This window comes from Leguminivora glycinivorella, chromosome 7 (genome assembly GCF_023078275.1).
Source record: "Leguminivora glycinivorella isolate SPB_JAAS2020 chromosome 7, LegGlyc_1.1, whole genome shotgun sequence".
Lineage (NCBI taxonomy): Eukaryota > Metazoa > Arthropoda > Insecta > Lepidoptera > Tortricidae > Leguminivora > Leguminivora glycinivorella.
The window spans coordinates 14,562,477-14,578,813 of NC_062977.1; the positions used below are offsets into that span (position 1 = coordinate 14,562,477).

Consider the following 16,337-nt stretch of genomic DNA (forward strand, 5'->3'; position numbering starts at 1 on the left):
GTGGTTTCGTACAAAAAGGGAAGAAAATTACCAATGGTTCAACTGGTAAAACTACGCGGTAAGACTACAGGGAATAGGTCCTATCATCAAGAACAGCAAATAGCATTTGTTAGTTAAAATTGATAGCCGGCATTTACTCGTATAAATAATATATGTTTACCCTACTGTTTTTGCCATAAGAAGCTTTCATCAGTAGGCAGTTCAAAAAGTACAAGGCTAGTATCATTAAAAGGTCTAAACTCAATTTAATCCTTATAAAAAAAGGATCCCGACCAATTGAGAACCTCAGCCTTTTTTTTTGAAGTCGGTTAATAAATGACAGTGGTACAATTTTATTACCTTCTGCCGGAAAGTCACACATTCACGTAGTTTACTCCGCTGGGTTGTTTCAATAAAGCAGCTTGTTCATTTCGGGCAATAAACGCGCTATTTTATTGTGTTTAATTTAGTTCGTATCTCCGGGATCGGAGAGGAGAAAATAATACAAACAATGCAAAGCTACGAGACTATTCACATAGAAGAAGTCACCGCTGACACGTTTTGGTGCCATGTTACATGGCGTTTTAACCTTAAAATCTATTTTTAGTTTATCAACGTTGAATGTGATTAGAAATCTTTATGAATAACTCGTCTCTGGCAGGATTTAGAGCATGAGAGGGTCAGTAGAGTATAAACTAACTGGTATACAAGCGGTGACACTCTGACACTAGCAGTGACAGCTGGGAGGGCGACACCGACGCGGGCGGCCGACTAGCACGCCTAACGAAGACATTTAACTGTCCGTCGGCGGAAATAATTCGTGTATAGGTGAATTTTGGCATAGTTGTAGGGAATGGTGTTCTAATCCACATACTCAAAGTACTGATGGGTAGGGGAGGAGCTAACGGGTGGAGGGGGGTGTAAAGGTCCCTTTTTTTAGTTTTTCGCGAATAACTCTTAAACTGTGGCACATAGAAAGAAATGTTCTGAAACACAAGTAATCTTCATAAAATTCTCTACAAAAAAGTCTTATACACTTTTTATCTGGGACCAATCGTTCACGAGATATGGAAGGGAAAAGATGGACAATAAAGGAATAAACTCATTTGTTTATGAACAATACGTTTATTCTTATAGAGACGCGGTAGCGTGTCAAGCCAGGTTCAAGTAACAAAAGTAGCAAGCAGCACCGTGTGTAATATTACACGAACCGTTTGGAGCTACATTTGACCCCCTTCTAACTCAAAAACTATATCACATAAACGTGTTATAATGCAACGTAAAAAGAAACCAACGCGCGTAGTAAAAGTATGAGCTATAAGCGCTCCTCAATAAGCCCGGTACTAGCAGCCCGCATTAGTGCGTTTTCACATTATCCGGGCCGATATCGGATGTCGGAAGGATTTCAAAGGCAAAAATCCAAGACGGCGCCTTAAATGTACGGGATATCGGTCCTACTTCCGATATCGGATCGGATAATGTGAAAACGCACTTACCCCCCCGCGCGCGCGCAGCCCTTTATAAGCCACCGCGCGGCCGGCGCTCGCTCATCGCTCGCTGGGGTGTGAGTAGCCCTTTCCGCGCTGGGCGCTGTGAGGGCTGTATCTGGTCGCGCCCCATCCTTGTGGGGCGGTCTTACGTCGACGTTTTGAGGACGACTGGGATGAGCGAGCGCTGGCCGCGCGGTGGCTTATAAAGGCTGCGCGCGCGCGGGGTAAGTGCGTTTTCACATTATCCGATCCGATATCGGAAGTAGGACCGATATCCCGTACATTTAAGGCGCCGTCTTGGATTTTTGCCTTTGAAATCCTTCCGACATCCGATATCGGATCGGATAATGTGAAAACGCACTAAAGCGGGCTGCTAGTACCGGGCTTATTGAGGAGCGCTTATAGCTCATACTTTTACTACACAGAAAAAAAAAATTACTTGAAGCAAGTAATATTATTTGAGTCAAGATCTTTTGGGATTTCGATATAAGGAAAATGGAGAATTACTTAGATTAAGATATAAAATGTTTCGCATTATAGTTCTTAGACCAAGAACTACTTTTTTGTATCAACATTTTAAATATCTCTTCCACTAAAAGCTAATAACTGTTGTTTCAAGAGAGAAAGCATTTTGACATAATTATTCCTTTTCTTAATTGAAGATTGAATGTATTTTGTTTATAATAGTATTAAAAATTGGCTCAAAAGCGTTAGTTCTTATTGTAAAATAGCACATATTCTCTTCAAATGATGTAAGGCTCTTTTTTCAAAAGCTAAATTGTTTGACCCAAGAATGAACATATTTAAAACAAGATATTTTCGTTCTTGGGTCAAACAATTTAGCTTTTAAAAAAAGAGCCTTACATCATTTGAAGAGAATATGTGTTACTTCACAATAATAATATTAAAAATTGGCTCAAGAGTGTTAGTTCTTATTGTAAAAAAGCACATATTCTCTTCAAATGATGTAAAGCTCTTTTTTTAAAAGCTAAATTTTTTGACCCAAGAACGAAAAAATCTTGTTCTAAATAGCTGATATAATTTACTCAAGAGCGTTTTGTTCTTGTTGTTAAACGGCCCATATTCTGCCCAAATATGTTAAGTTCTTATTTTTTAATCTAAATGGTTTGACCCAAGAATGAAAATATCTTGATCTAAATAGCTGGTTAATTTACTCAAGAGCGTTTAGTTCTTGTTGTCAAATGGCCCATATTCCGGTCAAATGATGTAAGGCTCTTTTTTAAAAGCCAAATTGTTTGACCCAAGAACGAAAATATCTTGTTCTAAGTAACCAAGATAATTTACTCAAGAGCATTAATTGTTCTTGCAAAAAAGTTCCTTTCTTGTTGTAAAATGGAACGTATTCCAATCAAATGAAGTAAAGCTCTTCTTTTAAGAGTCTTTAATTCTTCTTATAAAAAATGTCATTCTTGTCGTAACATGGAACGTATTCCAATCAAATGAAGTAAAGCTCTTCTTTTAAGAGTGTTTAATTCTTCTTGCAAAAAGTGTCATTCTTGTCGTAAAATGGAACGTATTCCAATCAAATGAAGTAAAGCTCTTCTTTTAAGAGTGTTTAATTCTTCTTATAAAAAGTGTCATTCTTGTTGTAAAATGGAACGTATTCCAATCAAATGAAGTAAAGCTCTTCTTTTAAGAGTGTTTAATTCTTTTTATAAAAAGTGTCATTCTTGTCGTAAAAATGGAACATATTCCATTCAAATTAGGTAAATCTCTTCTTCACCACGACTATAAGGTGTGCCGTTCTCGAGAATGTTCTCCGTTTCTTTGAGCGAGAACGTTTCTTATACAAAACGGAGAACATTCTAGAGAACGGCACAACATGAGCCACGACACTTTTTATACCGACGTTTGTGTATTTGGCGCGTTTACAAAATTTACCATTTTATTTTTGTTTTATTCTTATCATTTTAATGTCGTAAATGAAAATATTATGATGTATTTTTTTACCTATTTAACATCTTTAGTATTGTTTACCTTTATAATATGGTCATTTCATCACTATTATAGACTTTGCGGCAGTTATGACTTGATTAAATTACCTATCTAAATAAAACAATAATAAAATGGTAATTTTATAACTAGGATAAATACACAAATTTACACTTTAAAAGGAGAGCTTTAAATTTTAATGGAGTGCGTGTCCTTTTACAAGAAGAACCAGAAATACAAACTTAAAAGAAAAGCTTAATGTAAGTATGTTATTAGAATGCGTTCTATTTTACAATTAGAATAAACATGTTTATACAAGAAGAATTATCTTAACCAAAACAAGTGCTAATCAATTCAAGCTTTAACTTTTTACAAAAAGACTTGTGTGTTTCAAGTATGAATGTGTTTCGACAGTAATCTGTATTCCAGTCTAATTTATACAAGCCAAATTAGTTTCAAAACACATTAAATTTATTACCTATTCGGAAATAATGGAATAAAAGTGAAATGTAAGTTTCTCGTTTATTTTATGCACCAGTTAAAGAAAGTAATTACAAATTCAGAACTTATCAGTGTCACTATACAGTATTAAGATTGAATTTAGAACGGAATACATTTTGACTTATCAGTGTTATATCACCATATAAATTATACATAATATGTTTGAGCTACATGTCATGGTTCATTATTTTATTTTAAAAGCTTACAATCTTGAATTATATTTAGGTACTTTATTTTCACGAATTGCAATATGTTGAACACCAATTGATATGTAATAAAAATAATGATGATATTATTGTGTTTTTAATAAAATCAATTATACAACTTAGGCCGATAGTCCACTATCATATGTTTAGCATAGAAATATGATCATGCCTCCCTTTTTCTCCAACGTGAAGAAAAAGGATGGCATGTTGCCTATGATCATATTTCTATGGTAAACATATAATAGTGGACTATCGGCCAAAGAGGACGCTACAAAATAATTGAATCAGCACTAAATATAACCTAGTAGATAAAAAGGGATATTCTGACTTGGAATTACGTAATTGTTAGAGTACCTCTACAATATTTGCTAATAGTAAATGATTTAAAGAAAACAATATCTTACTCTATTTGTCTTAATTGAAGATACTCACTTACACGTAAAAATAATGAACATCAGTTCAGTTCTGCACCTAACTAGCTAACTACGTACAGAAAATTTAAATAATTCAAATAATTAAAAATGTCCTCTCAACACAATTAATACCTACATTTTTAATGTTAACTTAAACTTTAGTATAATTATTATTTATAAAATGAGACATATACATTACCACCTACTGAGCGAAGAGGTATTGGCATTTGATCAAAACATTCAATCAACGATATGTATTTGTATTCATTCGTTTTGTTAACTTGATATGCCTTTAAATGGGTACTGTAATTAATTATTTGCAACACAGAACACGCAAGGATGACGGACTTAAAATCTTTATCCCTGATTAATATATCATTAATTAAGAGGAATATTGGATTGTCATCTTTACATTCGTACAAAACAACGGACATATGATCATAAATATATCCGTTATTTTCGAAAGTAACAGTCGTGAAATAATTATCTCCATTTAAATGACACGGAATATTTACGCACTGCTTTAACTTTCCACACTTTGTTTTGTTCTCAAAGCCACCATTAGTTAAAAACCTGCTGCAGTCCTTTAATTGGCACCGTATTGAAATCGAATAGCATAAGTCTGTCCTACTCGCTATAGAACGTTATACTCTTTTTAGTTCTTTGTGTTTAGCTTCAAATTTGAAAGCCGAGTAAAATATAGGCGGTCCTAATTTATTTATCACACCCGGGTAATGTACCAAGAAATGGTATTTTGGTTTCAATGAACTTTTGAATAGCTCTATATACATTTTATGATGTTCTTTTATCAAATGTTTCAAATTAACTAAGTGTTCTGTGGAGATAGTTTGTTCGGTTAGTGTTTCTGTTAACTCTAATAAAAGCAAATAGTAGTTCCACACTTCGTCTCTTTCGTCAACGAAGTCACCGACAAAGTAACGGAAATTTCTTACAAAGCATAACATCTCCGACGCTGAAAACATGATGATACCATTACATAAATGCTGCTTAGTTACAGGTGGGGGATGATTATGCTCGGATCTAGTATATGTGAAGTATTTCGTTCTGGAATTTAATTGGTCCAAGGTAAAAACCTTTTTGTTTATAAATGATTGTATTATTGATGCCATACTATATCTATGAACACCTTCACATAAATCATGCATGACGTCTACACTGGTATTTTCACAAGCATGGAAGCTGTCTAGACTGTTCCATACACAGAGTTCTTTTACGCCAATGTTATTGGCTAAACAATGGTTATAATTAGCTCGTGACCGTATTTTTCTTCACTTTCTGAAATGGCAGTTTGGCATTCTTGTTTATTCATAGTACAAATTCTACAGTAATTACTGGCGGAAAAACTTTCCATGTAACCCATAATTGAATTAAGCCCTAAATTATCTCCTGATAAAGCAATCAAATAGAATTTTACTTTTAGTTTTTCATTATTAGAGAGTATGTCTATACCACAATTTTCCAAAAAATTCAATTCATCAAGTAATGGTTGAAAAACCGCTTTATTGCCAAAATTTACTCTCTGGTTGGAATAAAAAAGTAGAGCCAAGAAAATATTTTCTAGGCGACTAGCAAACTGCGGTGGAATAGTCGCAATACTACAATAAACAGCGCCAATTTTATGTTTACCGGCATGACTGCCTAATGGATTACCATTTTCGAAATCATCATAGTAAATATATATAGGAATAGAAATATCTGAGCAATGTTCATGTTCAGCTTTTAGTTTCCATAATACCCCATTAACAACGTTTAGCAATACATTTTCTGTGCTGCTAAGATATCTTTGATAGTCTAGTATGGTCTGCAGGACTTGTGGTAATTCTAAAAACAGCTTTAAACTATTTCTCAAAGGCACCAAATGAACGTATTCATCCTTTAAAGTCATAATCACTTTAGAATCTACTCGTTTTGGTGCCTTCGAGACACCGATTTTTTCTTAATTGGTTTAACTAACTTACCACTCGCATTAAACAAATTTATTAGTCTATGTTCGGTGTCAATTGCTTGAAAACAGTTTTTAAATATGTCCAAGCACAAACTTAAGTTCTTCATTGGCAATATGTCGTTACTAATGTTATTACTATTAATATTTCCAAGCACTGGAATTTGACTTTCTATGTAAGAAACTGAATCAGTAAGGAAACTTTTAAAAATATCGATTATGTTTTGTATTTGATTTCTTGGCATGTTTAAATTACTGTATAATTTCGATATAAGAAGTATAACAGATAAGTGAAGATCTTTTTTAAATTGCATTGTTACATTTTCACTGTCTTGGCTACAGTTCTCACTATTAGATTTAAGTTTAGTAGAACTGTTTAACTCTATAGGATCATGTGTTATAGTTTTATTGATCGATATATTAGTACACATTGGAGAATTCGGATGCGATGTTTTTTCTATTGGCTTACTATCAAGTCGGCGATTATCAAACAATTTATGAAAAAATGTCAAATGATCTTTTAAAGAATACTTTGTACAATACGTTCTCTGGCAATTTTCAATAGGACATTGATAATTAGTTTTTATTTTATGAATAAGTTCCAAATGTAAAATGTATTTTTTAAAAGTACCAAGATCGAGTTTGCACTCGGAACAAAGCATTTTATGAATTTATTTAACTTTTTTCGAATGATAGGCGTAGTTGACGCCACAGAGTATTCTCTACAAGACAAACTTAGAACAAATCACGTCAATTGTAGATGGTGCAAATACCTTACACAATGAAATACTTTTTAAGTGGGTACATAAGACCAAAGAAATTTCTATACCTTAGTATATTTTTACATTTCAAGAACTTTTATAAAAAACGAAGACCAAATTTTACACATCTAAGTTTAAAACGTCAACTATATACGGTGGTACTGTATCATACGCTGTATGGATTTGATACACTTTTTTTGAATAATTATGTGGAGGTGCTCACACACTTGGGGATACTTGGCGTGGAAAACGTGATAAATCTTAAACAATAAGTCGAACGCCTTTGCAGCTGAATGCACGTGGTATTTGATATCATCAATAACGATGTATATCTGGGCGAAGTTTTGTAGCGGTCCTTGTATGAGCACGAAGGGTTGAACGGTATCCTTCCGGGCTGCAGCCTTAGCTTTCTGGGCTGCGATTACGCTGTCGATATCTCCGGCGTCCTGCATTAAAAACATAATTTAAAAGTAATGCCATAGTTCCCAGGAATATCCCACTGCTCAGCAGAGGCTCCACTACAAAAGTAGAAGATTCCTTTTAAGAGACAGAGACTTAGTCAGATAGAAAATGGAATTTTAATGTACACAAAGTTTTTTGATTTTTCCCTTAATTGTAATTTTCATTCAAAAGTATTTCATTCAAGAAGTAAGAAGTAACGAATTCTAAAAAATGTTAAGTAAAATGTAACTTCATTATGGTGGCTCTTTGGCAACTTTGCATGCCTTACAGTTTACATACGTAATAATGATTATCATAAAAATTGAGTGGGAAAAATTAAATGGAACATATTTACCAAAAATAATTCAATTTAGCATAATTACATATTTTGAAAACTTATCAATTGTGATTGTGGATATATTTTATATACGTATGCTAAAAAATAAATAATGCTAGAAACATTATTTTGCAATAAAACTAAATGAAATATATTGAACTAAAACATTAACTGAACAATTACACAACTTTTATAGGTAATAATATAAATGTATATTAATAATAAAATAAAGAGAATAAAACTTAAATTTTGATTGGATGCATACAATACTTACATCTATCTGAACTAATAAGCCCTGGATTGATTCAGTGGTTGAGAACTTGACTTTCCTAGATTTTCGGCCTTTGGGTGGTATTAAAAAACCTAGCAGGTAAATCTGCACCGGAATTTTTTTGTCTGAAATAAAAGAAATATATATGAAAATTACACATATTTTATAAAATGATCAAGTATGAATGCATCTACTAAACTATGACGATGATATACCGATATGGACACTATAAAAACTTATAAACTATACTCGCATTATACGAGTGGAAAACAGTCAAGATTTGGGTACTTACAAGTCTTACAACACATTCTATAGGTAAACAAGTAGGTACTTACCATCGTCAATGATATTCCCTAATCCTTCAATTAATGCTTTTGCATTATCATTTGTCACGACACTTTCTCTAAGCTTCAAAAGTTTCGAGAAAAATAGTTCCCAGTTTTTAAAGAAGTTAAGCGACTTCTCTTTAAACTGTTTCTCAAAATCCAAAAGTATCTGTAACAATAACAAAACAGTGACAGTATTAATTATTATATCACTATCCCACGCGGAACTGCCGCAAGCATCGTGGGCACCTTTGGGCAAGGAAGGAAGCGGGATATTTGTATACGTTTTACTTTTTAAGTTAAATTTATGTATAAGTAAGTAGTTTAGGTTCTAGGAATATTATAAAGGTCAAAAGTACTCGAAACCGACGAGCGCGCGTGTATGAGAAACGTAATTGAATGTGTGTGAAGCGAAAGTGCTTTGTCAGGATCGTAGTAAATGGAAATCCGTGATCTCTGCCTACCCCTCTGGAAAACAGGCGTGATTGTATGTATGTATGTATGAATATTACTTAATTCAGTTTTTGTTTTGGATTATTAATTATACAGGGTATATTTTGATAGCGGGTCAGTAAGCCATGAGATCCCGTGGTCCTTTGCGAAAATGGTCTAAGGAGAATTTCCCTCGATTTCGAATTGATGCAAATTTCTGACGCCAATCGATCTAATTCTTATCCAGGATCAAAAGCTTGTAAGGGACTAAAAAAAATCCGGCTAGAAAAGTCACAAATCGCGAAGAACTTTTCCCATACCATTTTTATGAATATAAAAAAAATTACATGCTGATTTTTTGATGCCAATCGATTCTATTCCTATTCAGTATTGATAGTTTCTTAGGGCTCAACTTGCGATAATGTACTTAAGAGCCACAAATTAAAGAAAACTTTTTCTACTTATTCACCATAGTAAAATGTATTGGTTTATGGCTTTTTGGTACATTACCGTAAGTTGACCCGTTAGAAACTATTAATACTATTAAGAATGGAATCGATTGGCATCAAAAATCACCGCGTAATTTTTTTTTATAATATTTATTATTTATACAAATTGTATGGGAAGAGTTTTTCGCGATTTGTGACTTTTCTAGACGGAAATATTTTTTGGTCCCATACAAGCTTTTGAAAGTTTCTCAAAAATGACCTTTTTCTCGCACCCTGTATGTTTTTTCCAAAATCTGTAAACACTATTTCCATCAATTTGAAATCGAGGGATAGTCTCCTTAGATAGCAATAGCACCACGGGATCTGATAGTTGCCCTCACTGACCCGCTGTCAAAATGCACCCTGTATATTAAGTAATGTATATTTCATCTGAAACAGAGTTACATATGAATACACAGTTATCATTCCAAATGATTTCCCACCTGATCAGTATGGGAAATGTGGGAATTATAAGACACTTTGATTGATGATTTGAAGTGTTCTAAAGGAAATATGGCATTTATCTTGATATTATTTTTTATGTATTTAGTGTAGTAAGTCATACTCGTAGGTTACAGAATTCATTTTAGTATAACATGGCCAGTAATAGAAATCTTATACTAAAATCAATTCTATTTATATAATATGTATATAATTTATTATTAATATAAGGTGGCTAATTTTATTAGGAATGTCTTACCAGAGTATCTGCTTTGCCGTCTTTTAAAATGGCCCAGGTTTCGAGAAAATCATGTACAGTTTCAAATTTTTGTTTGTGTCTTAATTCAAAGGTGTTATTCCACCTTTCACAAACTTGGTCCCATGGCTCATTGTTATGTTTCAGCCAAATAGCGTCGTCATTTGAGGCAGTCTCTGAAATAAAACAAATAAAAAACCGGCCGAAAGCGTATCGGGCCACGCTCAGTGTAGGGTTCCGTAGTTCTGTATTTTTCTCAAAAACTACTGAACCTATCAAGTTCAAAACAATTTTCCTAGAAAGTCTTTATAAAGTTCTACTTTTGTGATCTTTTTCATATTTTTTTAAACATAATGTTCAAAAGTTAGAGGGGGAGGGGACACAGTTTTTTTTTTCCTTTAGGAGCGATTATTTCCGAAAATATTAATATTATCAAAAAACTATTGGAGTACCTAAACCCTTATTCATTTTTAAATACCTATCCTACAATATATCACACGTTGGGGTTCGAATGAAAAAAAAAATCAGTCCCCACTTTACATGCAGGGGGGTACCCTAATAAAACATTTTTTTCACCACACCAAATGGTAAAGGCTTACTTTGCTATTCGAAAACAGATAGCAAAATTGCATTTTATTCACAAGAGTGCAAAGTAATTTCAAACAAATTATAACTTTATGTCTTAAGCTGGCTGGTAGAATTTACCAAATGATGATTTTGAATCATAAATATTGAATAGATTGATGGATTTGATTTAGTTTGATGTTTTATAGTCAGTATTTTGTTCGTGTTGGTGTGGTGAAAAATTTTGTGTTTCACTCGGTGGCAAAGTTTGTTTAACCTTCGTGCCTTGAAACCCTCGCAACGCTCAAGATTCCACTTTTTAACCACTCGCTACGCTCGCGGTTCAATATTGGAATCTTTCGCTTGTTCGGATATCAATATTGGCACGTGCGGTTAAACAACTTTGCCCCTTGTAAAACAAATAACTATTTCCACTTTGTCGGCGTGATTGATATACATACATATTGGTACCAAATTTCAGCTTTCTAGTGCTAACGGTCACTGAGATTATCCGCGGACGGATAGTTGACTACGGAACCCTAAAATTATATCGAAACCATACTTTGTGAAAATCTAAAGGAAGAAAGACAACAGACAGACAAGAGTTAATTTCGCATTTATATTACCTATTAGTACGGAATAAGTATAGATTTTACCTTGATTATTTTCCACAGACTCTACATCTGTATCCGAATCCTTATTAGAGCAAGTGGATTTAATGCTCCTGCGCTTTGCTCCTGATATGTACAGGAGATTTCGAACCTTGTCCACTAATTTGCCTTTAGCGGGCACATATTTTCTTGAAGCAGATTTGCATGTTGGCACAGCTTTCATATAGTAGATATATATACTTTCAGTTGGGAAAAGAGAAACAATTTTTGCAGCTAGCAAATTGAACTCTTCTGGTTTGATGTTGCTGAGAAAAAAATATTTTGGATAATCTTCATTCATATTTAAGTAGGTATTAATACTAATTATAGAAACCAGACAGAAAACCATCACAACCACCCTTGACGTAAATGCATAATTTTGCTACCCGTGAAAGAATATTTAACTCGAAAGAATATTTAACTTGCACTAGGCGTCAATCCATCTGGATTGACATGCAAGTACAGTCACCTGTAACCTATAATATGTAATATCTTACGCAACAAAGGCTGCAAAAATATCTGCCACTAGTACCTTATTTGTGATATAATACATCAAATTGCCTTATGAGATATTGTAAGAGCGTATCAGATATTTTTGAGGCCTTCGTTGTGTAAGATATTATCGCAGGTGACTGTACCAAGCCTGAAACTACTGCTGTCTGGTCTCCTACAATCCATGAGCTAAGTACTTGAGCGGCATATATATATAAGCTTATATTACACTAATCTACATTGGATACTACTACATGATGATTACTGTATATATAATTTCTACAGGTAACTATACTACTATAGCTACTTAACCTACTACTAAGGTATAGGATAAATTACTTGTGGTGTCCTAGAAGTAACAAAATAAAATAAATAACAAAATAAGTATTTAGCTGCTCTGGCTAAGAACTTAACTTATGGCAAATGTAATTCAGGCAAACATTAGATAACCTATGCCTATGACCACATGTAATAAACCCCTTGTCAAAAATATCTATCTGCCTACATAAAAAACTAACACTACATCAGTTCTACAACGGGCAAACATAATTATAAGTGGTTCAATAATTACTTGTTAACAATAAATGTGTAGTGATATTTCACCAAAACATCAACAATGATGTTTCTTTTTTGCGAGTTCAATTGTTTGTATTTTTGATAATAATTTAGAACACTATTTCCTTGTGGAGTAGATTGGAGGATAGTCTTCAAATCAAATTCTGGCAGTGAAAGCCTACTAGGTATATTTAAGTAGGAATCCAAATCCAATGTAATGTCTGTTAGAATAACTGACTCGTCTTGATCAATTTGCATCACTTCTGGATAGTTTGCTTTAATAACCATTAAATCTGCATTGAAGGAAGATGCAGTTTCAGTATCAGTAACTGAGTCTAAGTAATCTTGTAGTTTACTTTTTAGTTTTATTCGGTGCCCAATGTGTGGGCAAAGCTCTTTCAAGTAAGTATCATTTGAAACCAAATATTTGAACTGTTCCTTGCTTATATCATTTTCTGTAAAAAAAATTAACTTAAATAATTGCATATTTGATAGCTATCGAGGACCTCTCCTATGTATATTTAAATGGGAAATGAACGAAACATGCATCAAAAAAGAATAAATATCTTAAGTGTTGTGGTCGAAGAGAGACTGAATCAAAGTCTTCCACTGCGACATGGTGACAAAATCTATTTGAAATTCAAAATACTTGACATAAAATAGAACTATAGAACAGGCTGCTACCCATCTACTCGTAGTTACCAACAATATGTGATATGTGAGCGGTTTATAGACTACTGATGATGATACTAATTATGTACCTACTAACAATCTGTCCTTAACCTTTAGTTTTATGGAAAGTTGAGCCTCTTGACAACTTTTAAATGATCAACTACACATTAAATTTGTTACACTTCAGAAGACAAATGAACATCTTGATCGACCCCGGAGATGTATGGCAGTTGCATCAAGCACAGTCATGTTATTTTGATTTAAACATTCACGATTTTCACACATTATTTGACCAAAATGGGACTTGATCGAGTATTAATATAACTTTTTTTATTTACATTGATGTGTCAAAATGCCCATTGTCTCGTTTTGATGAGATAATAAGTTTTTAATAGTTTAGTAACATACAAAATATATCAAGCAAATGCATTGAATTACTATTTACTAACGTACATTTTACCTCAATGGATGTAGGTAATTTTGTTTAACCTAACATTTAACAAATATCTTGTACAGATGAGCCTCCAAAGTTTCGACCTAGCATATAATGAACCACTTCTCGCACTAGTGCGTAAAAAAAACACAATCTGTACTTAAAACTATTTTACCGCTCCCTGACCACTACCTTCTGATCTGCCAGCGATATACTAGAAAATTCACAACTTACTTTTGAAGTTCTCGACGACTTCTGACGGCACATCCCAGGATACCAATATGTTTTCTGTATCCTCTTCCATTATTTTAGTAGGTATACTTGCGATCGCGATCACTAAGTTAATTTTCAAATGAAACACTTTCACTGCAATGACAACGACGCAAAAAAGGAGCGAAAAGAAAAAGAACACACGAGCATCACATTCGGCCGTTAGCATTTGGTTTGTTGGATGACAACTTGAAAATGTTGCCAGTACCAGATTTTTATTTTACCCAATAAATACATCAGCCATAACAAGTAAGGCACTTACTTGTCATGTTAATAACCTAGATAATGTAACTACAGACGGTCAAGCAAATCATGAGAGTAAAAAATGGCGGCAAATTTGAATAATGTGCCCATACATTAATATCGTCCCATAGAAAATTTGAATTTTGCTCTCATAATATTTGCTTGACCGTCTATATTACAGTCGGGCAAAAAAAGTAGAAAATAATAGGGGCGCCACTGTCTATGTAAAACGTCTTGCATATTCCAACTATCTTTTGTATGAAAACAGTAAGTGGTGTAAAAAATTAGTTCCATTTCTACTCTTTTTTGCCAAGCTGTAATATGGGAAAGAGTAGAGGCACGAAGTCTCTTTACGTCTTAATGTTATTGCACGGCGCGATACGTCGCACAGTGGATCAACATGTGATGCTTTTTTTGGATAAACTATTTTTAAAAATGCTATTCGACGGCAAATTATGTAAGAAATAAAAGTTGTCATGTAGTGTTTTTCAAAATAATGCGTATTTGAGGCAGGATATAATAAAATCTGTTTTTGTTTTGTATGAAACCAAAAAATAGGTACCTTATTTCAAGAAAACCTTGGGCGATCCCGCCTTCTAACCTTTTGTGCTTTATTTTCCTACTTGTCAAAAGTATAAAATCATGCAAGAGTTACCCCGGCAACAGTCTTAAAAATTCATAATCTTAAAAAAAATTGTATGCAAATTGACAGTTCAAACTAACACTGACAGATCTGTCAGTGTCAGTTTGCATACAATTTTTTTTTAAGATTATGAAAATTAAGACTCGTCTGTTGCCGGCCTTACTTCTGGAGGTGGGTTTTTTTTTTAAGGAAGGCAAAGATCTTTGTGTTTTTGCAAATTTTTAAATGTACTGTACATATACATCAATAGTAATAAAGTGCAGGTACGACAAATGATTGACATTTCTATAAAAAAACGACATTTTTAACCTGTAAGCAAACTCCAAAAATATGTTTAATTTAGAAATATTACTTTTTATGAGTAAACATAACTTCATGATAGATAATCAGTATGTAATAAATAAATATTGGGGACACCTTACACAGATCAACTTAGCCCCAAACTAAGCAAAGCTTGTACTATGGATGCTAAGCGACGATATACATCCTAAAATAGATAAATACATACTTATATACATAGAAAAACATCCATGACTCAGGAACAAATATCTGTGCTCATCACACAAATAAATGCCTTTACCGGGATTCGAACCCAGGACCGTGGCTTAGCAGGCAAGGTCAGTACCGACTGAGCCAGACCGGTCGTGTGTGTGTGATTGCACTTGTATGATTTGAAAGTTGAAACGTGTCTTTCTTGGTAGAGGTACATACCTATACTTAAAATTCAATGCGTTAAGGCTTAACTTTTTTATATCTAAATGTCAATTGTTCGTTGTATGGTTATTTTTCATACTCATGTTTTAAATTATGCGAAAAATACAATAAATTGTAGCAAATCGTGAGAGTAAAAAAACGCGCGAAATTCAATTTTTCCATGGGACGTTAAACCCGCGCCCATACATTTTTCAAATTTGCCACCATTTTTAGGGTTCCGTAGTCAACTAGGAACCCTTATAGTTTCGCCATGTCTGTCTGTCCGTCCGTCCGTCCGTCCGTCCGTCCGTTAGCACTAGAAAGCTGAAATTTGGTACCAATATATGTACCTATATCAGTCACTCCGACAAAGTGAAAAAATAAAAAGTGTAAAGTGGGGACTGATTTTTTTTTCATTCCAACCTCAACGTTATATTGTTGGATAGGTATTTAAAAATGAATAAGGGTTTACTAAAATTATTTTTTGATAATATTAATATTTTCGAAAATCTAACTCTAACTTTTGAACCATATGTTTAAAAAATCTGAAAAAAAATCACAAAAGTAGAACATTATAAAGACTTACTAGGAAAATTGTTTTGGACTTGATAGGTTCAGTAGTTTAGGAGAAAAATACGGAAAACTACGGACCCTACACTGAGCGGGGCCCGATATATACGCTCTTGGCCGGTTTTTTACTCTCACGTTTTGCTTGACTGTCTAAACTAAACTAATAAATAAACATTTTTTCTTCATTTACATCTCGTTTGTCTCCTATGAAATAATAATAAATAAGAGCCCAAACGGTTAGAAGGCGGGATCGCCCAAGGTTTCCTTGAAATAAGATACCTACTTTTTGGTTTC

General features: G+C 33.6%; 2 protein-coding genes across 2 annotated transcripts in view; one reads left to right on the plus strand and one right to left on the minus strand.

Moving 5' to 3' along the window:
* LOC125228195 (Ca(2+)/calmodulin-responsive adenylate cyclase-like) overlaps nucleotides 1-16,337 on the plus strand; it is a 161,424-nt gene that overhangs the window by 68,364 nt on the left and 76,723 nt on the right.
* Nucleotides 6,499-14,807, minus strand: LOC125228196. The gene is made up of 6 exons (XM_048132670.1): nucleotides 13,859-14,807; nucleotides 11,479-11,738; nucleotides 10,262-10,434; nucleotides 8,651-8,810; nucleotides 8,319-8,440; nucleotides 6,499-7,712 (listed from the first exon to the last, which is right to left on the minus strand). Exons 2-6 carry the CDS (start codon nucleotides 11,654-11,656, stop codon nucleotides 7,413-7,415), a joined length of 933 nt encoding a protein of 310 aa, XP_047988627.1. The 5' UTR covers nucleotides 11,657-11,738; nucleotides 13,859-14,807; the 3' UTR covers nucleotides 6,499-7,412.